This window comes from Oncorhynchus clarkii, chromosome 20 (assembly GCF_045791955.1).
Source record: "Oncorhynchus clarkii lewisi isolate Uvic-CL-2024 chromosome 20, UVic_Ocla_1.0, whole genome shotgun sequence".
NCBI lineage: Eukaryota > Metazoa > Chordata > Actinopteri > Salmoniformes > Salmonidae > Oncorhynchus > Oncorhynchus clarkii.
The window spans coordinates 24,405,556-24,427,853 of NC_092166.1; the positions used below are offsets into that span (position 1 = coordinate 24,405,556).

Genomic DNA, 22,298 nt, shown 5'->3' on the forward strand with positions numbered 1-22,298 from the left:
TACTTTGAATGTTAATATTGTGAACCTATGTTATATAATTTTACCTCCCGTTTCATTAGCCTTCCGCCCCCACCTGGATATGGATGCCTGATGAAGGGTTGAACTGTTCCATATAGAATCACCTGGGATCGTGAGCAGCAGTGTGCGCCGTTTCCCTTTTGTTGTCCACTATTGAATCACCTGGTTACACCACAGGAGGCTGCTAAGGGGAGGACGGCTCATAATAATGGATGGAATGGAGTAAATAGAATGGTATCAAACACATGGAAACACGATGAGTATGATACCATTCCATTGATTCCATTACTATGAACCCGTCCTCCCCAAATAAGGTATCACCAACCTCCTGTAGGTTAAACAGAACCTGACAAGAGTTGAGCATCACATTACCTCTCTCTCCCGCTCGGTTCTGGACAGCTGCATCTGTTTCAGCATCTGAGAGCGCTGCTCCATCACCAGGGTCTTCTCATAGGTGAATGCTGCAATGTCACTATCGTGCTGAGGACAGAAATACAAAGAAACTGGCAAAAAAAGGGGGCAAAACCCTTGACAAGTGGTTTCTTATTAATACTATAGCAGGTATGATTAAGTGTGAGTGCAGCTGCTTACCATCTCCACCACCTCCACTACAGCGTTGAGACGGAGGTGATACAGGAACATCTGCAGGTCCTTCTTCATCTGAATACTGTTGTCATTCATCTGAGCCACTGTGAAGATACGCATCTTACACTTCCTCCACACCTGGGACAGACAAGGAACAGAGAGATAGAAAAAAAGGAAAGAAACTATGAGCGTCTATGAAACTGTTCTAAATGATATAGTGCTTCAGTCCAATATCAGTTGTGGAAATTGTTTAACGGCCCCTTGCAATTAACAAAAAACATTTCTGGCCATTATTAGAATGTAGTGTCTACATACTTTTTCTTCTTCTTTTTTTACAAAGCAACAGTATACAGTACCCAAAGGCATATGGTGCCAATGCCACAATACCTTGTGTTGGCGCAGTAAGAAAGGCAGCAGCATGAGAAGACCTCCATCGTGAACAATCCACCACACGTCTATGGTGCCCTCCCCCAGACGGTCCTGGTTGCAGGGGAACTTGTCAATGTTCTTAGCAACCAACAGGGCCTGATGGGCTGACGTAGTCTCTCTCACTGTCTCTGTGGGATAAGGAGGATATTTACTGTACTGCTTGTATTGTTATCAGTGCAAGAAACCCACATAATTAGGCCCCACAGTTTTGACTGACTCTGGTCAGATCATTTGGTCAGGAAAAACTCTTAACCCGGCCTATAAACATACAAAAATGTTCTCAGAACCTAAAACCAAATCTCAATAGATAGCTACGCTAGCTTAATTTTTCAAATGTATGTGGATGTTGTCACAAGAGGCTACTTATTTTGACATACTTGATGCTACTTAAATCTACTGTAGACTAGTATAGCAAACGATTGTGTGTAGTGTGGAGGATACTAGAGTATGGTGTGTGTGTACCAATGAAGTTCTTCCAGGGGTAGGAGTCCTCAGCCTGTTTCCAGCCCCCAGGCCAGGCCATGAGAACGGCGTTGTGTTTCATGCCCCCCAGCCCTGCCGACTGGATCAGGTGGGAGAAACCATCCCGCAGGTTAGAGGACACCACCACGTGGCAGAAGCCTTTGGTACGCTCCAGGTGCATGGCCGACTTAACGTTCTGCACCAAGAAAAGACAAAAAACATCAGGAGAAAATATAATGAAAGAGTGAAGAGGAGGATGAATCGATGGGAAAGTGAAAATAAACACTTTCAAAATACCGATAGTGGATGAAACATTTGATGCAAGAATACAGTGGCAAGAAAAAGTAAGTGAACCCTTTGGAAATACCTGGATTTCTGCATAAATTGGTCATAAAATGATCTGATCTTCATCTAGATCACAACAATAGACAAACACAGTCTGCTTAAACTAATAACACACAAACAATTATACGTTTTCATGTCTTTATTGAACACACTGTGTAAACATTCACAGTGCAGGGTGAAAAAAGTATGTGAACCCTTGGATTTAATAACTGGTTGACCCTACTTTAACAGCAATAACCTCAACCAGACCTGCACAAAGGGCAGGAGGAATTTTGGACCATTCCTCTTTACAAAACTGTTTCAGTTCAGCAATATTCTCGGGATGTCTGGTGTGAACTGCTCTATGAGGTCATGCCACAGCATCTCAATCGGGTTGAGGTCAGGACTCTCCAGTAGTCATATTTTCTTCTGTTGAAGCCATTCTGTTGTTGATTTACTTCTGTGTTTTGGGTCGTTGTCCTGTTGAATCACCCAACTTCTGTTGAGCTTCAATTGGCGGACAGATAGCCTAACATTCTCCTGTTAAACTTGGGATTTCATTTTTCCATCGATGATAGCAAGCTGTCCAGGCCCTGAGGCAGCCCCAAACCATGATGCTCCCTGCACCATACAGTTGGGTTGAGGTTTTGATGTTGGTGTGCTGTGCCTTTTTTCTCCACACATAGTGTTGTGTGTTCCTTCCAAACAACTCAACTGTAGTCTCATCTGTCCACAGAATATTTTGACAGTAGCGCTGTAGAACATCCAGGTGCACTTTTGCAAACTTCAGACATGCAGCAATGTTGTTTTTGGACAGCAGTGGCTTCTTCCGTGGTATCCTCCCATGAACACCATTCTTGTTTAGTGTTTTACGTATTGTTGACTCGTCAACAGAGATGCTAGCATGTCCCAGAGATTTCTGTAAGTCTTTAGCTGACACTCTAGGATTCTTCTTAACCTCATTGAGCATTCTGCGCTGTGCTCTTGCAGCCTTCCTTGCAGGACGTCCTTGCAGGACGGCCATTCCTAGGGAGACTAGCAAGAGTGCTGAACTTTTCCTCCATTTATAGACAATTTGTCTTACCATGGACTGATGAACAACAAGGTTTTTAGAGAAACTTTTGTAACCCTTTCCAGCTTTATGCAAGTCAACAATTCTTAATCTTAGGTCTTCTGAGATCTCTTTTGTTCGAGGCATGGTTCACATCAGGCAATGCTTCTTGTGAGTGTTTTTTATAAGGCAAGGCAGCTCTAACCAACATCTCCAATCTCGTCTCATTGATTGGACTCCAGGTTAACTGACTCCTGACTCCAATTAGCTTTCGGAGAAGTCATTAGCCTAGGGGTTCACATACTTTTCCCAACCTACACAGTAAATGTTTACATTATATATTCAATATAGACAAGAGAAATACAATAATATGTGTGTTATTAGTTTAAGCACACTGTGTGTGTATTGTTGTGACTTAGATGATCAGATTACATTTGATCAAATCCAGGTAATTCCAAAGGGTTCTTACTTTTTCTTGCCATTGTACTATGCAGAAAGTATGAAGAAAAATCACCCATGGGATGTAAGTCTTTATAAATGCTTTCTAAACTTGGACCTTAAGTCAAGAGTGAGTGACCAAAATAATGTTTCAACATGTATGGCTAATAATTGGAAACATCTATACAGCTGACTGCAGGAATCTTTACGGAGCCAGTGGAGTTAGATGGCACAAAGTGTTTTATTGACCTCTTCGTACTTGAAATAGACTAGTCAGAACATATCATTGAACTTGCCTGGAGGGTAGCATGACAGAACAAGACTGAAATGCAGCTTTCATCAGACTGTAATCTGGGACGAGGAAGAGGACAGAGAGTGAGGTGCACAGAGAATTATGTAATTATGTATAAAGTTGTAACATTTTGTCCCAGAGGGCAATTGGCTTTGCAGCAGGTAAAAAAACATAAAATTTACATGGATCACAATGGATCACCAGTACTCATCTCTAACAGCTTGCCTCTATGATGTTTCAGTGCACCCCTCTGACCTGCCAGCAGGTGGCAGAGCTTTCTGTTTTGAGATCATGAATTGAGAACTCAATACACCTCAATGAGGTGAAAGCAAAGGAGTAAGCAAGCTTGTTAGAGTCAGGGATAATAATGCAAATACTAGCACTTGTAGTGTGCTTGCCAAAAGCCTGCTTGACAAAGACTCCAGCCACCCGAGAGATGGACTGTTCTCCATGCTCACATCCGGCAGGCGGTACCGGTGCATCAAGGCTCAGACCAACAGACTCCTAAACAGCTTCTATCCCCTGGCCAGCCATAAGACTGTTAAATGGCTAACAACTACTGCTCTCCCTCTCCCACAGACTATCCACACAGACCATCCACAGGTCTCCACCGATGTATTACTGCATTACACTGCTGTCCATTGATTATTGATTACCATTAGTATTTATCTATTTATCCTGCTACTGGTCACTATTACTACTGTTTACATGTTTATACATACACATTAATATATACCAGTAGTATATTACCATAAGTATTTATATATTGCTGCTACCAGTTACTTTTTCAGCAGTGTTTACATGTACACTGAGTATATAAAACATTAAGAACACCTGCTCTTTCCATGACATAGACTGACCAGGTGAAAGCCATGATCCCTTATTGATGTTACTTGTTAAATCCACTTCAATCAGTATAGATGAAGGAGGAGACAGGTTAAAGAAGGATTTTTAAGTCTTGAATTTTTTTTGGCATGGATTGTGTGTGTGCCATTCAGAGGGTGAATGGGTAAGCCAAATAATGAATTGCCTTTGAACGGGGTATGGTAGAAAATTGAGTGTTTGAAGAACTGCAACACTGCTGTGCTATTCACGCTGAACTTTTTTGGTTACTACATGTATTATTTCATAGTGTTGATGTCTTCTCTATGTAGAAAATAGTAAAAAATTAAGAAAAACCCCTGAATGAGTAGGTGTCCAAACTTTTGACTGGTACAGATCAAAACACATTTATTTATAAAGCCCTTCTTACATCAGCTGATATCTCAAAGTGCTGTACAGAAACCCAGCCTAAAACCCCATACAGCAAGCAATGCAGGTGTAGAAGCACGGTGGCTAGGAAAAACTCCCTAGAAAGGCCAGAACCTACCAAGAAACCTAGAGAGAAACCAGGCTATGAGGGGTGGAGCCTCTTCTGGCTGTGCCGGGTGGAGATTATAACAGAACATAGCCAAGATCAAGTTCAAATGTTCATAAATGACCAGCAGGGTCAAATAATAATAAATCACAGTGGATGTCGAGGGTGCAACAGGTCAGCACATCAGGAGTAAATGTCAGTTGGCTTTTTATAGCCGACCATCTCTACCGCTCCTGCTGTCTCTAGAGAGTTGAACAGCATGCATGCATGCATGCATGCATGCATGCATGCATGTATGTATGTATGTATGTATGTATGTATGTATGTGTGATGCACCGATATTACAGTTTTGGCCGATATCCGATAATTTCTTTGCCAAAAAACCCGATACCTGATATTAAACATTTTAGCGACCTTTTAAGCATTCTAGTACAGTTAAATAGTTAACACACACCCATGGACGCTGTGGTCTAAGTGCAAGAGGTCATTGTTTGCAGGCTGGTTGTATTGATGCTAGCTAGGTACCAAGGTAGAAGCTAGCTACTCCAGAAGCTGCGGTCGAACAAATTATGCTTTATTACCAACGCGGTATTGTAAACACATTGTTTGTGGCCGGTGTTTGCAGACTTTTTTGTACAGCTTTGACAGTGCTACACCCAAACGGTGTTCCATAGTATGCATATCGTGAAGCTAATAGCAGTGACGCTATTACTGTGTAACTCCGGTAGGGCAACATCAGAAAAATAGCGAACTTGTTAGTGTTAACCGGTGCTCGACCAGTCGCGAAAGCCAAAATCTCCCATGACAGAGAATGGTTGATTGTCAAGGACAATGAAATCCATTATCAAGGAATTCGCCTTCGAGTTGTCTCGCTGAAATATTGTTACTCTTTCAAATGACTGCTTGACTTGTTCACATCTCGATCCACACAGCTGACATTGTGGGCAAGTTTAGGAATGCTGTGTTGCACGTATCGTCATTTACGTCATGTACCTTCGTTATATAGGTATGCACATCAGCTTTGACATTGGTTTTGCACATCTGGCGTTAAACTAGACATCGGGCCGATATCAATTTTGGCATTTTTAGCTAATATCGGGCCGATTCCGATATGTTCACCGATATATCGTGCATCCCTAGTATGTATGTATGTATGTATGTATGTATGTATGAAAATATCAGTGATGTTATCCTCGCAAGGGGAGGGTGCTAGAGTATGGAAAACAGAGGTGACAATAATTTTGACCGTTATCTTTCGAGATTCTTTAAATTATGTTTTAAAATAAAATCTATTTTTCTGAGCAATTGTATTAGTATAAAATAATATACCAATAATTTTGAGCATAGAATATCACCCAGTACTTGTAATTATTTTACGCAGTCTTTTTTGCTCATATTTATCAAGGTTGCCAATAATTATGGACCTAACTGTGTGACTGACTGCAATAAGGGGAATTTAAAAAGAGTGTATTGTCTTTTACATAAACAAATTAACTATGCTATTGTTGATTTGATTTCACGCCGCATAGCCTAGGCTACTGAGCACAGTAACATAATTCAACAAAAAATATGTTATTCTCTTCTTTTGAATTACATTTAATTTGTTGCATAATGTTTTTTAAGGCCTGCATAAATGGAAATAATAATAGATTTCTTTGTGATGGTGTATATTAAATGGACTTAGACTGGTAAAATAAACGCCTGCAGCATTGGTCAATTCGAATTTGTCGAGGCCCGGCTATTCTAGTTTTAAAGAGAAAAAAAATGGATTTCGTGTCTGTCATATCATTAGCATTGTATCCTCTTCTACATTATTTAATTGAAGGATGACCAACATGTCTCGTTGTCAAGATTCACATGAGGGTGTTTGTGAAAGAAAGTAACTCAAAAGTAATATAACGCGTTACTCGGCACAAAGTCATTTTCATAAAGTAACGTGTTACTTTGAAAGTAAGGAGTAAAATATGACTTTCCCAAGTAACAAATCCCAACAATGGATACGAATTCCCTGCCGCCATGATCATGTGATATGAGTGTCTCAGTCTCACCTGCTCTGCTCTCTTGGCCTCAGCTCCCAGGGTCATGTAGGTGCCCTCAAGCACAGAGCTGACGATGGTAAGGCCTTTCCCTGCCTTCAGCTGGGTGGTGAAGGACAGCAGACGAGGGTGTTTCACCCCCAGGTCTGAATCCAACTTCAGTAGCACCAGTAGCTGAGGCCTGGGGGGAGAGATAAGGTAAAGTACAGTCAGTATATGTCAATAGATAGGCATCAGGAAAAGCCCAAAAACTAGGTCACCAGACAGAACATCAAGACAACTGTGTGTATTGTGCATCAGATCTACACTAGATTCTACAGTCTTCAAACTGACAATGCACCCCTGTTTTGATTTCTAAGACATTCTTGTATCTTTCACAACTAAAGCTGCCAAATAACTCTAAATCTAGTATAAATAACCTGTTTCAAATTGTCCCTTTTACGCTCAACATAGCCACTTCAAATGCCCACTCGCTCTGTCATGGGAAAAATATCCTTTCTATTTTATTCAGCTAAGTTCAATTATATTTTTCTTACTATAAAATCATATAAAATAATGGCACAGGACTTATAAGCATAACTCTTCAGCTAAACTAACAAGCCTACAAATCAAATCAAAGTCTATTTGTCAAGTGCACCGAATACAACAGAGAATACAACCTTACAGTGAAATGCTTACTTACAGGCTCTAACCAATAGTGCAAAAAAGTTATTAGGTGAACAATAGGTAAGTAAAGAAATAAAAAGTAAAAAGACTGAAAAATAACAGTAGCGAGGCTATATACAGACACCGGTTAGTCAGGCTGATTGAGGTAGTATGTACATGTAGATATGGTTAAAGTGACTATGCATATATGATGAACAGAGAGTAGCAGTAGCGTAAAAGAGGGGTTGGCAGGTGGTGGGTGGCGGGACACAATGCAGATAGACCGGTTAGCCAATGTGCGGGAGCACTGGTTGGTCGGCCCAATTGAGGTAGTATGTACATGAATGTATAGTTAAAGTGACTATGCATTTATGATGAACAGAGAGTAGCAGCAGTGTAAAAGAGAGGTTGGGGGTGGAAAACAATGCAAATAGTCCGGGTAGACATTTGATTACCTGTTCAGGAGTCTTATGGCTTGGGGGTAAAAACTGTTGAGAAGCATTTTTGTCCTAGACTTGGCACTCCGGTAGCATTTGCCATGCGGGAGTTGAGAGAACTGTCTATGACTGGGGTGGCTGGGGTCTTTGACAATTTTTAGGGCCTTTCTCTGACACCGCCTGGTGTAGAGGTCCTGGATGGCAGGCAGCTTAGCCCCAGTGATGTACTGGGCCATACACACTACCCTCTGTAGTGCCTTGAGGTCGGAGGCCGAGCAATTGCCGTACCAAGCAGTGATACAGCAGTGATGTTGCAGCTGTAGAACCTTTTGAGGATCTGAGGACCCATGCCAAATCTTTTAGTTTCCTGAGGGGGAAATAGGCTTTGTCGTGTCCTCTTCACGACTGTCTTGGTGTGTTTGGACCATTCTAGTTTGTTGGTGATGTGTCCAAGGAACTTGAAGCTCTCAACCTGCTCCACTACAGCCCCGTCGATGAGAATGGAGGTGTGCTCGGTCCTCCTCCTCCTGTAGTCCGCAATCATCTCCTTAGGCTTGGTTATGTTAAGGGATAGGTTGTTATTCTGGCACAACTTAATGATGGTGTTGGAGTCATGCCTGGCCATGCAGTCGTGGGTGAACAGGGTGTACAGGAGGGGAAAGAGCACTCACCCCTGGGGGGCTCCAGTGTTGAGGATCAGCGTGGCAGATATGTTGCTACCTACCCTCACCACCTGGGGGCGGCCCGTCAGGAAGTACAGGATCCAGTTGCAGGGGGAGGTGTTTAGTCCCAGGATATTTAGCTTAGTGATGAGCTATGGTGTTGAACGCTGAGCTGTAGTCAATGAATAGCATTCTCACATAGGTGTTAATTTTGTCCAGGTGGGAAAGGGCAGTGTGGAGTGCAATAGAGATTGCATCATCTGTGGATCTGTTTGGGCAGTATGCAAATTGGAGTGGGTTTAGGACTTCTGGGATAATGGTGTTGATGTGAGCCATTAGGGGCGGCAGGGTAGCCTAGTGGTTAGAGCGTTGGACTAGTAACCGGAAGGTTGCGAGTTCAAACCCCCGAGCTGACAAGGTACAAATCTGTCGTTCTGCCCCTGAACAGGCAGTTAACCCACCGTTCCCAGGCCGTCATTGAAAATAAGAATTTGTTCTTAACTGACTTGCCTGGTTAAATAAAGGTAAAATAAAAATAAATAAAAAATTACCAGCCTTTCAAAGCACTTCATGGTTACGGACATGAGTGCTACGGGTCTGTAGTTATTGAGGCAGACTCAATCAGGGACATGTTGAAAAGGTCAGTGAACACCTGCCAGTTGGTCAGCACATGCCTGGAGCACACGTCCTGATAATCCGTCTGGACCAGCAGCCTTGTGAATGTTGACCTGTTTAAAGGTCTTACGTCGGCTACGAAGAGCGTGATCACACAGTCGTCCAGAACAGCTGATGGTCTCATGCATGCCACAGTGTTGCTTGCCTCGAAGCATAGCAGGATTTCTTATAAGCTTCCGGGTTAGAGTCTCGCACCTTGAAAGCGGCAGCTCTACCCTTTAGCTCAGTGTGAATGTTGCCTGTAATCCATGGCTTCTGGTTGGGGTATGTACGTACAGTACAGTCACTGTAGGGAACGACGTCCTCAATGCACTTATTGATAAAGCCGGTGACTGATGTGGTGTACTCCTCAATGCCATTGGAAGAATCCCGGAACATGTTCCAGTCTGTGATAACAAAACAGTCCTGTAGTTTAGCATCTGCTTCATCTGACCACTTTTTTATAGACCGAGTCACTGGTGCTTCCTGCTTTCATTTTTGCTTGTAAGCAGGAATCAGGAGGATAGAGTTGTGGTCGGATTTATCAAATGGAGGGTGAGGGAGAGCTTTGTACGCCTCTTTCTGTGTGGAGTACAGGTGTACTAGAAGTTTTTCCCCTCTGGTTGCACATTTAACATGTTGATAGAAATTAGGTAGAACTGATTTAAATGTCCCTGCTTTAAAGTCTCTGGCCACTAGGAGCACCGCCTCTGGGTGAGTGGTTGCCTGTTTGGTTATTTCCTTATACAGCTGACTGAGTGCGGTCTTAGTGCCAGCGTCTGTCTGTGGTGGTAAATAAACAGCCATGAAAAGTATAGCTGAAACCTCTATAGGCAAGTAGTGTGGCCTGCAATTTATCACAATATACTCTACTTCAGGCAAGCAAAATCTTCCTTAGACTTCCTTAGATTTCCTCCACCACCTGTTGTTTACAAATATGCACAGACTGCCCCCCCTCGTCTTACCGGAGTGTGCTGTTCTATCTTGCCTGTGCAGTGTATATCCCGCTAGCTGAATATCCATGTCGTCATTCAGCCATGATTCCGTGAAACATAGGATATTACAGTTTTTAATGTCCCTTTGGTAGGATATTCGTGATCGTACCTTGTCTAATTTATTGTCCAATGATTGTGAGTAATATTGACGGTAACGGCAGCTTTCCCCCTCGCCTTCTGTCGATCCTCACGAGTCATCCCGCTCTGTGTCCTCTGTACCTGCGTCTCTTCCTCTTGCAAATAACTGGGATGTTGGCCTTGTTGGGTGTTAGGAGAATGTCCTGTGCGTCCTGCTTGTTGAAGAAAATAATCTTTGTCTAATCCGAGGTGAGTGATCGCTGTCCTGATATCCAGAAGCTCTTTTTTTGCCGTAAGATATGGTTGCAGAAACATTATGTACAAAAAAAATGACAAATAACGCAAAAAAAACCCCACATAACAGCACAATTGGTTGGGCGCTAGTAAACCTGCAGCCATTTCTTCCGGCGCCATTTTCTGTCAATGCCTATGGCATGGAGCATAGCAAGATAACATAGGCCTACAGTAGGCCAACTCATACTCTGTTCTTCTGAAACACATTTTCTTCATATCATAATGTTTGTTTGGACCCAACTAAAATAAATAATGGATTTATTGTGATGGTGGAAATTAAATTAAATTTATTTGACTTTCTTTTTTAAATGTTCCAAAGGTGTAGGTCAGCAGCTTTGTGTGCATGAAGGCCAGGAGTGGTTAATGTACATTTTCGGTCAATTACAGTGAGACCGGCGGTCTTTGCATGACAATAACCGTCTGACAAAATTCCATGACTCTTTGAAGAGGAAGGGTTTTACCCTTAGTTCATCAGGAGTCATTGCCACCCTACGCTCTACACAGTTCTCAGCCTCTCACCTCCAGTTCTTAGTGTGTGTTGGCACCTCCTCCAGGCGGATCAGAGCGTAGCGAGCAGCGTTCAGGGACAGCCCTCTGATCCCGTCTCCCCACTCCTTCTCTGCCCTGAGAGGAAAGAGAGTTAAATTATAGATTTGGTTTAACCTTCATATAACTAGGCAAGTCAGTTAAGAACAAATTATTATTTACAATGACGGCCTACCCCGGCCAAACCCTCCCCTAACCCAGACGACGCTGGGCCAATTGTGCGCCGCCCGATGGGACTCCCGATCACGACCGGTTGTGATACAGCCCGGGTTGTGATACAGCCCGGGATCGAACCAGGGTCTGTAGTGACACCTCTAGCACTGAGATGCAATGCCTTAGAATGCTTCGCCACTCGGGAGCCCGAGATCAGAGAGTGGGTTAAAAAAGGCAGGAACACTATAGGATGACAGAGATCTCACACATTAGGTAACAAAAACAATGCACCAAACTGAAACCAATGCAATGCACCAAACTGTAACTGAAGCAAATTATAACACACAGTCCAATACATGGGTTAAAGAAAGGGTGGGACACGTGTAGGGATGTATGATACAGTGTTATATTGCATTGTGTGGAGAATGGCCACTACATAAGTGCTGTTAGTCACACATTTAAGTACCACAACCAATGTAATTACAATACAGTACAATGTTATTGAGCTGTAATTGGGAAACCAAACTCTTACCCTCTGTACTCAATGTACTTATAGATGCATCCTGCAATGGACATGGCTACCAGGGCATAGTACCAGGAGGAGATGAACATGAGGGAGAGACAGAGACTCATCCCCAGGAATGACAGAGTCCTGTAGGGACCAGAGAACAGGACAACAGGGGCTTATTTTTTGGATAGGCATTAGGTCAGTGTTCCTTAGTCCTGATATTTATTGGACACCTACTTTTATTCCACACCAACACTAACAAACCTGATTTAATTCATCAAAGGCTTGATGATTAGTTGATTGGTTGAATCAGGTGGGTTAGTGCTTGGTTGAAATAAAAAAAATCTAACAAACGCCGTATACAACAAGTGTAGACCTTAACGTGAAATGCTTACTTACAAGCCCTTAACAAACAATGCAGTTCCAGAAAGAGTTAAGAAAATATTTACCAAATAAACTAAAGTAAAAACTAATAAAAAGTAACAAAATAAAAATAACGAGGCTTTATACAGGGGGTACCGAGTCAATGTGCAGGGGTACAGGTTAGTCAAGGTAATTTGTACATGTATTTGATTAATTGTTCAGCAGTCTTATGGCTAGGGGGTAGAAGCTGTTAAGGAGCCTTTTGGTCCTAGATGTGGCACTCTGGTACCGCTTGACATGCGGTAACATAGAGAACAGTCCATGACTTGGGTGGTTGGAGTCTCTGACAATTTGTAGGGCCTTCCTCTGACACCACCTGTATTAGAGGTCCTGGATGGCGTGAAGCATGGTCTCAGTGATGTAATGGGCCGTACGCACTACCCTCTGTAGCGCCTTATGGTGAGACGCCTGAGCAGTTGCCATACCAGGCAGTAATGCAACCGGTCGGGATGCTCTCGATGGTGCAGCTGTAGAACTTTTTGAAGATCTGGGGACCCATACCAAACCTTTTTAGTCTCCCGAGGGGGAAAAGGTGTTGTCGTGCCCTCTTTACGACCGTCTTTGGACCATGATAGTTCGCTGGTGATGTGGACACCAAGGAACTTGAAACTCTCGACCCGATCCACTACAGTCCCGTCGATGAGAATGGGAGCCTTTTCCTGTAGTCCACGATCAACTCCTTTGTCTTGCTCACATTGGAGGGAGAGGTTGTTGTCCTGGCACCGCACTATAGGCTGTCTCATCGTTGTTGGTAATCAGGCCTACCACTGTTGTGTGGTCAGCAAACGTAATGATGGTGTTGGAGTCATGTTTGGCCACGAAGTCGTGGGTTAACAGGGAGTACAGGATTGGACTAATCACAAACCCTTGAGGGGCCCCCATGTTGAGGATCAGCTTGGCAGACGTGTTGTTGCCTACCCTTACCACCTGGGGGGCAGCCCGTCAGGAAGTCCAGGATCCAGTTGCAGAGGGAGTTGTTTAGTCCCAAGGTCCTTAGCTTAGAGATGAGCTTTGTGCGCACTACGCTGAGCTGTAGTCAATGAACAGCAATCTCACATTAGGTGTTCCTTTTGTCCAGGTGGGAAAGGGCAGTGTTGAGTGCGATTGCACCATCTGTGGATCTGTTGGGGCAGTCTGCGAATTGGAGTTGGTCTAGGGTATCCGGGATGATGCTGTTGATGTGAGCCATGACCAGCCTTTCAAAGCACTTTATGGCTACTGATGTGAGTGCTACGGGGCGGTAATCATTTAGGCAGGTTACCTTCGCTTCCTTGGGCACAGGGACTATGGTGGTCTGCTTGAAACATGTAGGTATTACAAACTTGGTCAGGGAGAGGTTGAAAATGTCAGTGCAGACACTTTCCAGTTAGTCCGCGCATGCTTTGAGTACACGTCCTGGTAATTCCTTTGGCCCCGCGGCTTTGTGAATGTTGACCTGTTTAAATGACTTGCTCACATCAACTACTGAGAGCGTTTTCACAGTCGTCTGGGACTGCTGGTGCTCTCATGCATGCTTCAGTGTTGCTTGCCTTGAAGCGAGCATAAAAAGGCATTTCTCTCGCTAATAGGCTCGGGTCACTGGGTAGCTTGTGGCTGGGTTTCCCTTTGCAGTCCGTAATAGTTTGCAAGCCCTGCCACATCCGACGAGCGTCGGAGCTGGTGTAGTAGGATTCAATCTTCATCCTGTATTGACGCTTTGCCTGTTTGATGCTTCGTCTGAGGGCGTAGCGGGACTTCTTATAAGCGTCCAGATTAGTGGTGTTCCTTGAAAGTGTCAGCTCTAGTCTTTAGCTCGATGCGGATGTTGCCTGTAATCCATGAATTCTGGTTGGGATATGTACGTACAGTCAATGTGGGGATGATGTCATCGATGCAATTATTGATGAAATCATTGACTGAGGCGGTATACTCCTCAATGCCATTGGAAGAATCCCGGAACATATTCCAGTCTGTGCTAGTAAAACAGTCCTGCGGCGTAGCATCCGCGTCATCTGACCACTTCCATATTGAGGGAGTCACTGGTACTCCCTGCTTTAGTTTTTGCTTGTAAGCAGGAATCAGGAGGATAGAATTATGGTCAGATTTGAGAAAATGGAGGGTGAGGGAGAGCTTTGTATGCATCTCTGTGTGTGGAGTAAAGGTGGTCTAGAGTTGTTTTTCCTCTGGTTGCACATGTTACATGCTAGTAGAAATTAGGTAAAACTGATTTAAGTTTCCCTGCATTAAAGTCCCCGGCCACTAGGAGCGCCACTTCTGGATGAGCGTTTTCTTGTTTGCTTATGGCCTTATACAGCTCGTTGAGTGTGGTCTTAGAGCCAGCATCGGTTTGTCATGGTAAATAGACGGCTACAAAAAATATAGATGAACACTCTTGGTACATAGTGTGGTCTACAGTGTATCAAAAGGTACTCCACACCTCAGGCGTGCAATACCTTGAGATTTCTTTAATATTAGACATCGCGCACCAGCTGTTATTGACAAATAGATACTCACCCCCAACCCTCGTCTTATCAGACATAGCTTCTCGATCCTGCCGATGCATGGAAAATTTGGCCAGCTCTATATTATCCGTGTCATCGTTCAGCCATGACTCGGTGAAACACAAGATATTCAAGATTTGAATGTCCCGTTGGTAGGATCGTCTATCATCTACATTGTTTTCCAATGATTACACATTGGCCAATAGAACGGATGGTAGTGGAGGTTTACTCACGAGCCTACAAATTCTCAAACGGCAGCCCGATCTCCGCCCCCTTTTTCTCTGTCTTTTCTTCACGCAAATTATGGGAATTTGGAACAGTTCCCAAGAAAGCAGTATATCCTTCGTGTCGGACTCGTTAAAGAAGAAATCCAGTTTCATCCAGTTCGAGGTGAGTAATTGCTGTTCTGATGTCCAGAAGTTATTTTCTGTCATAAGAGACAGTAGCAGCAACACTATGTACAAAATACGTTTAAAAAAAAAAAGTTACAAACAACGCAAAAAAAGTAACAAAATAGCACAGTTGGATAGGAGCTCGTAAAACGCCAGCCATCCCCTCCGGCGCCATTCTCAACAAAACCTGCACTCCTTGTGGGTCCAAAGGTCCAGAATGGAATATAATTGCATTTGGCGCTTTTGGTATGAGAAATAAACTCACCAGTGGTAAAACTTAAACCTGGGCCTCCAGTTGGGAGTGCGTAGCAGTGTCTGGACGGCACAGGCTAGGTTGACAAACAGGTAACACATCAGGAAAAACCTGCAACCCAGCCCCACGGAAAGGACAAAGAAAAGTGACTTATTTTTGACCAACAGGCTTTTGAGGCAAGATTATTCACACAGAGCTAAACACTCACATTGAGAGAATGGGGGCAACAGCATCCAGTGATGCAATAAGGATTCCAATCTCACAGATACCAACAGTCATCAAGAGGGCCCAGGTAGGTTCCCCATTGGCTTTACCATGACCAAACACCTAGAGAGACAGACACAGAGAACTATCTGAAGTGTTTCTGTTTTCGAGATGCAAAAGCAAGGGCAGAGTCTCTAGGACCTTCCTACCTGCAGAAAGGGGACGATCCCATCGCGTGCTATGGCCTGCAGCAGGCGAGGGGCGCCGGTGAGGCTCTGCAGCCCTGCACCACAGCAGGAGAAGAAGGAGCCAATCACGATTACCCACGGAGAAGGCCATGCCAGAGTTCCAATCACCAAGTTCTTCTTAACCGAGTCCCCAAATCTGTAGTAGAAATACACCCAGTTGAATGTTATACAAACACAGGAGAGAACTAGACCAAAAGAAAGACAGGCAAATTGAGAGACAAATCTGAGCATATACTGTACACATAATGAAAAACTCAGTAATAATCTTAGGCTGATTGGGACAGAGCAACTAAACACCCTATCACATGACATTGAACTTGTTGGCACACAATGTTCTCTTTACAATGCTGTCTGTTTACTTGTGGTCTTTCCTTCTAAATGCGCAACAAGGGGGTATGTGTATGATAGGTATTTGATATAGAACTTATACAGAGCAGTAAAGGCTTCCGCATCAAAGTTACATAATGACATAACAGCTATTTCCAAGTTGTAAATAATAATAGTTCTTACTTGGAAGTACTAACTGTGGAAAAATAATAATAGATGTATTTTATATAGCGCTTTTCACTATAAAGATAATCACAACGACACTTAAATAGTACTTACTTGTCTCTCAAAACGACACCCTCGATACAGGCACCAAATAGGACCACACAGGTCATGTCTGGGAGTTGTGTTTAAGATATAAATAGTACACACACACACACACACACACACACACACACACACACACACACACACACACACACACACACACACACACGTTTCCCCAAGGATACAAATAAAAGAAGTGGTTGCTATGGCCAGGATGGTGCCGATGGGAATCGATCTCTGGGCATCTCTCAGGTCTCCAGATCTGTTGGAGCCTGCCATGATTCCTGTGATGGAAACACACATACCGTGCCAGTCAAACGTTTGGACACACCTACTCATTCCAGGGTTTTCCTTGATTTTTACAAATGTCTACATTGTAAAATAATAGTGAAGACATCAAAAAATACATAGTTCTTCCAAACCTCAAGTTACAGTAGCACCCCAACAATCTGCATGAGGGTGACAATCAATCAATAATGTCATATTATGGTAGTTCCATTATGTCTATGGTGCCAATATTGTCACTATACCAACCTGTGACAGAGGGGAAGTAGATTCCCACCAGCAGAGTGAAGAAAGTGGAGATGTCGTTGAAGATGTAAGGCTTGTAGATATCTCTGGAGTTATCCTGGACTGGGACAGAAGACTGATTCTTCTTCTCTACCAACATCCCACTGGGCCCGTACTCACCCCACATGTTGTCTACGGGGGACACAGAGGAGTCACATTATAGTAGACTATAAACTGTTGATATCCAATGTTTTTGTCATTAGCCATTTAACCATTTGTATTATGCAATAACACATGTATTCCAATTGAGAAATAACACAAAAAAAGACTAATATACTTTGCTTTCCTAATTCAAACAGGTTGAGAAGACAAACCAATAATTTGTATAAGGATCCCCATTAGCCTTTGCCAAGGCATCAGCTATGGTTCCTGGGGTCCAAACAAGATTAAAAGTTTTGATAAAACAGTACATCATAACACATTATTAACCCACTACTCTACAATACAACATGTATAATATAATACCACAATAATACCACAATAATATTACAACATTACAATGTAAGTGTGTGTTAGTGTGTGTATGTGCCTGTGTGTGTCTGTGTGTCTTCCCAGTTTGCTTTGTTCATGATAATACTATGATAAATGATGATATGACCATGGTAAGTGAATAACTAGTAGTAAGAATGTAGAAGGCCTGGTAACATTTGTACTGTGTAGGTCTCCACCAGGCCTATCCAGTGTAGTAATGTTCGCCAGGCAGTGGGTTGTGGCTGACCTTTGATGACCCCGCTGAGCAGGCCTGGGATGCCCTGGATCTCAGTCAAGTTGTTCAGGGTAAAATATTCATCACATGTAGCGTTGAGGTGGGGGCTGCCACAGAACAGCTTCCACAGCTCAGTGGTGTACGTCACGTTCTTGATCACCTCCGTCTTCATACACTTCTCAAAGTTGTGGTTCTGCAAGGAACGGTTCCCCAGGAGACAGATTCTGTAGGAAACATACATCTATGAGGAGATCTTCTAGTGTAAAGAATTAAGAATATTTTCCTTTTGGCCACTGTAACGGCTGTAAATAGTCTAATCATATGCGTCACACTGATTTCGGGCCTAAAAGACCAGATGACTGATGATGGTCCTATAAAGTGTGCCTATTACTCTGACGAGACAAACACAGGCACAGGCATTTCCTATGCCAATAGACTAACTAGAACTCATAAATCGAACTCACGGATAGTTGGGTGGTTCTATGATGGTCTTGATGACTCCAGCGTAGATGGCCATGATGGAGAGCACCACACAGGCCAGGAAGACCAGGGCCAGCTTGTTGACATATTTGACCCCCACAAACACCACTAGAGCCATAAGTGCCAGACAGCAGGTCCCATACACACGCATGTTATTCAGCATGGCCTCCGTCTCGTCCTCCTTCTTCTCCGCCACAAACACTGCAGTGTTCGGCACGATGTACGTCTGGAACAAGAATAGGAGTCAACTAGGACAATAGCTTTATGAAACATTGGTTGGGCTTGACCATGTGACATGTGCAGGAAAAACTCTGGGCCACTGTTATAGGCTATAACAAGGTAACAACTCCTGGAAGAGTCATGTGGTCATTAAAAACTCCTGTCTCAAAACATTGTGCATGTCCTACAGTATATCATGACCAGGCATTCTGTTTCATCCTTACCAGTAGGATTTCAATGGTACCCAGAATGTACATGGACCCAGCGAACGTGGTGCCCAGGTAGAAGCACAAGCCCACAGCCCCACCAAACTCTGGACCCAAAGACCTGGAGATCATGTAGTAGGAGCCTCCAGCTGCATGGGGCAAGAGAACAGATTCATGTAAAACGACTAGAAAATAACAAAAAGGTATCCACAGAATCTATAGAGCATATGTAATACATTTAATAGTAAATAAACCACCAAGGTAAAACATTACTATAGTGTTAAATAACCATGTCTCCATAAAAACACAGTTTGAGGTTTCTTATTCAAGGTGAAAATAAGTTGAAGTTGAACTGGCATTACCTGGCACTACACCATTTGTTGCAATAGCGCTCATTGATATCGCTGTCAGCATGGTCTGTAAGGGAGGAAACAATACAAAATACTAACATTGTTGAGTGTATGGATACAATTTCCTCAGGGAGTAAAACATGAGATGACTAAGATCGACAGAGAATACTACAGTATAGTACCTGAAACTCCCTAAAAGAAAGAAAAGTAAATAGTCATACTAGATGTATCTAGACCTATATTTTTCACACCTTGGTACGCTTACATAGTTCTATAGAAAAGTACTCACACAGGTGCAGCACATGACGACAATAGCGAAGGACTCCATGATGCCAGCGGTGCCAACGATCCAGGTGAGACGCAGGAAGAGGATGACTCCGAGGATGTTCTGCATGCAGGGCAGGTACACACCGATGAAGGTGCCCATCTGAGAACTCTAGAGGTGCCAATGCAGAGGGCCAGGGAAGAGGAGAAGTAGGATTACAATGAGTCAGGTTATGGTACAGTAGGGCCTTGTAAGGTATACTGCAACGCCGCAATACAGCATACAATACAACATTGTACAATCCTGTCCAATTTTTTTAATTTATTTTTTATTTATTGAATATTAAAACATACAATCTACCTGCAGTGAAGCGGCTCAACATTTACATTACATTCAGTCATCTAATCAGAGCAGTCCACAGAAGCAACCAGGGTCAGCGCCCTGCCCATGGGCACGTCGACAGATCTCCAACCAAGTCAAAAAGGGGACCCGAACCAGCAACCTATCGGCCACCGGCCCAAGCTCCCCAGCTCTGCAATCCTCATTTGAAAAAGAGAAATGCTTTGAAATTTAAATTAAATCGAAAATTTGACATCAATCTGCAGAAAGGCAAAAATGCCATTTTGGTAAAAAGTAATAGTTTTGTATAAGTGAAGCTTTTAGAGAGAGGATTAGTGCTTTTATATTTAATAATCTCAACTAACCCAGTTCATATTCTTTATATAGATAGGCACGCTTTAGCTTGTCTGGTTTAGAAACCCAGATAAAGCAAAATATTTTTTTCTCATATGATTTGAAAAAAGAATCATCAGGAGTAGCAGCGCCATAAGTAAGTGAGAAAACTGAGATATGACTAAGGAGTTAATCAGGGCAATTTTTCCATAAATAGACAGGTATTTACCTCACCATGGTTGAAGGATCTTGTCTATTTTTACTCGTTTTCTATTGAAATTCATTGTGGAGAGCTAATTTATATATTTTGTGATATGAACACCATGTACGTCTGTCTACCCCAACATCAGCCAATTATATAGGTAAACTGCAGTGTAATGTAAAAGTTGTATTTTTTAAAGATCCAAAACGTAATATGGTACACTTATCATAATTAGGTTTTAGTCCAGAGAGTCCAGAAAAGTTATCTAGATCTTCAATGAGACATTGCAGGGATCTAGCTTGCAGACTTAATATAAAACTTGAGTCATCGGCATACATGGACACTTTTGTTTTTAAGCCTTGGAATTCTAATACTCTGTTGTTATTTGATTTTAATAGCTAGCATTTTGATGGCCATAAAGAATATATATGGTGACAGCGGACCCCCTTGATTAAATCCTCTTAACCATTCAAAACTCTCTGAGAAGTAGCCGTTATTAACAGTTTTACACCTGGGGTTGCAGTACATTACTATTACCCATTTTATAAGAGACTCACCGATATTGAAGAAATCCATGGATTTATACACTGCATTCAGAAAGGATTCAGACACCTTCAATTTTCCATATTTTGTTACGTTACAGCCTTATTCTAAAATGGATTAAATAAAAAAGGTCCTCCATCTACACACAATACCCCATAATGACAAAGCTTAAACAGATTTAGACATTTTGGCAAAATCATTACAAATCAAAAACTGTAATACCTGATTTACATACAGTGCCAGTCAAAAGCATGGACACATCTACACATACAAAGGATTTTCTTTATTTTTTACATGGTAGAACAATAGTGAAGACATCAAAACTATGAAATAACACATATGGAATCATGTAGTAAGTGAAAAGGTAATAGGTCAAATATTTTGATTTGTTTATTTGAGATTCTTCAAAGTAGCCACAATTTGCCTTGATGACAGCTTTGCACACTCTTGGCATTCTCTCATCAGCATCATGAGGTTGTCACCTGGAATACATTTCAATTAACAGGTGTGCCTTGTTAAAAAGTTCATTTGTGGAATTTCTATCCTTCTTAACGCGTTTGAGCCAATCAGTTAAATTGTGACAAGGTAGGGGTAGTATACAGAGGATAGCTTTATTTGGTAAAAGACCAAGTCCATATTATGGCATAAGCAGCTCAAATAAGCAAAGAGAGTCAATCATTACTTTAAGACATGAAGGTCAGTCAATGCGGAAAATTTCAAGAACTTTTAAAGTTTCTTCAAATGCAGTCACAAAAACCATTAAGCTCTATGATGAAACTCGCTCTCATGAAGACCACCACAGGAAAGGAAGATCCAGAGTTACCTCGCCTACAAAGGCAAAGTTCATTAGAGCTAGAAATTGTAGCTTAACCAGCATGGCTACCACAGCATTCTGCAGCGATATGCCACCCCAATTGGTATGCGCTCAGTGGGACTATCATTTGTTTATCCACAGGACAATGACCCAACACACCTCCAGGCTGTGTAAGGGCTATTTGACCAATAAGGAAAGTGATGGAGTGCTGCATCAGATGACCTGGCCTCCACAATCACCCAATCGTAACGCAATTGAGATGGTTTGGGATGATTTGGACAGCTGAGTGAAGGAAAAGCAGTCAACAAGTGCTCAGCATGTGGGACTCCTTCAAGACTGTTGGAAAAGCATTCCAGGTGAAGCTTGTTTAGAGAATGCCAAGAGGGTGCAAAGCTGTCATCAAGGCAAAGGGTGGATACTTTGAAGAATCTAAAGTATATTTCGATTTATTTAACACTTTTTTGGTTACCACATGATTCCATATGTGTTATCACATGGTTTGGATGTCTTCACTATTATTCTACAATGTAGAAAATAGTAAAAATAAAGAAAAACCCTTGAATGAGTAGGTGTGTCCAAGGTTGACAGGTACTGTAAGTATTCAGACCCTTTGCTATGAGACTTGAAATTGAGCTCAGGTGCATCCTGTTTCCATTGATCATCCTTGAGATGTTTCTACAACTTGGAGTCCACCTGTGGTAAATTGAACTGAT

General features: G+C 42.6%; 1 protein-coding gene across 4 annotated transcripts in view; it reads right to left on the reverse strand.

Moving 5' to 3' along the window:
• LOC139376114 (solute carrier family 12 member 7-like) overlaps nucleotides 1-22,298 on the reverse strand; it is an 80,676-nt gene that overhangs the window by 12,685 nt on the left and 45,693 nt on the right. For all 4 annotated transcript variants that reach the window (XM_071118312.1, XM_071118311.1, XM_071118314.1 and 1 more), the window contains exons 4-21: nucleotides 19,379-19,525; nucleotides 19,102-19,156; nucleotides 18,758-18,888; nucleotides 18,299-18,540; nucleotides 17,847-18,058; nucleotides 17,093-17,260; nucleotides 16,744-16,842; nucleotides 16,571-16,628; nucleotides 15,926-16,100; nucleotides 15,721-15,839; nucleotides 15,525-15,623; nucleotides 11,989-12,108; nucleotides 11,277-11,381; nucleotides 7,005-7,173; nucleotides 1,495-1,690; nucleotides 991-1,160; nucleotides 610-741; nucleotides 391-498 (exon numbers count right to left, since the gene is read on the reverse strand). In XM_071118312.1, coding sequence (XP_070974413.1) covers nucleotides 391-498; nucleotides 610-741; nucleotides 991-1,160; nucleotides 1,495-1,690; nucleotides 7,005-7,173; nucleotides 11,277-11,381; nucleotides 11,989-12,108; nucleotides 15,525-15,623; nucleotides 15,721-15,839; nucleotides 15,926-16,100; nucleotides 16,571-16,628; nucleotides 16,744-16,842; nucleotides 17,093-17,260; nucleotides 17,847-18,058; nucleotides 18,299-18,540; nucleotides 18,758-18,888; nucleotides 19,102-19,156; nucleotides 19,379-19,525 — 2,505 coding nt within the window. The remainder of the gene's footprint in view (nucleotides 1-390; nucleotides 499-609; nucleotides 742-990; nucleotides 1,161-1,494; nucleotides 1,691-7,004; nucleotides 7,174-11,276; nucleotides 11,382-11,988; nucleotides 12,109-15,524; nucleotides 15,624-15,720; nucleotides 15,840-15,925; nucleotides 16,101-16,570; nucleotides 16,629-16,743; nucleotides 16,843-17,092; nucleotides 17,261-17,846; nucleotides 18,059-18,298; nucleotides 18,541-18,757; nucleotides 18,889-19,101; nucleotides 19,157-19,378; nucleotides 19,526-22,298) is intronic.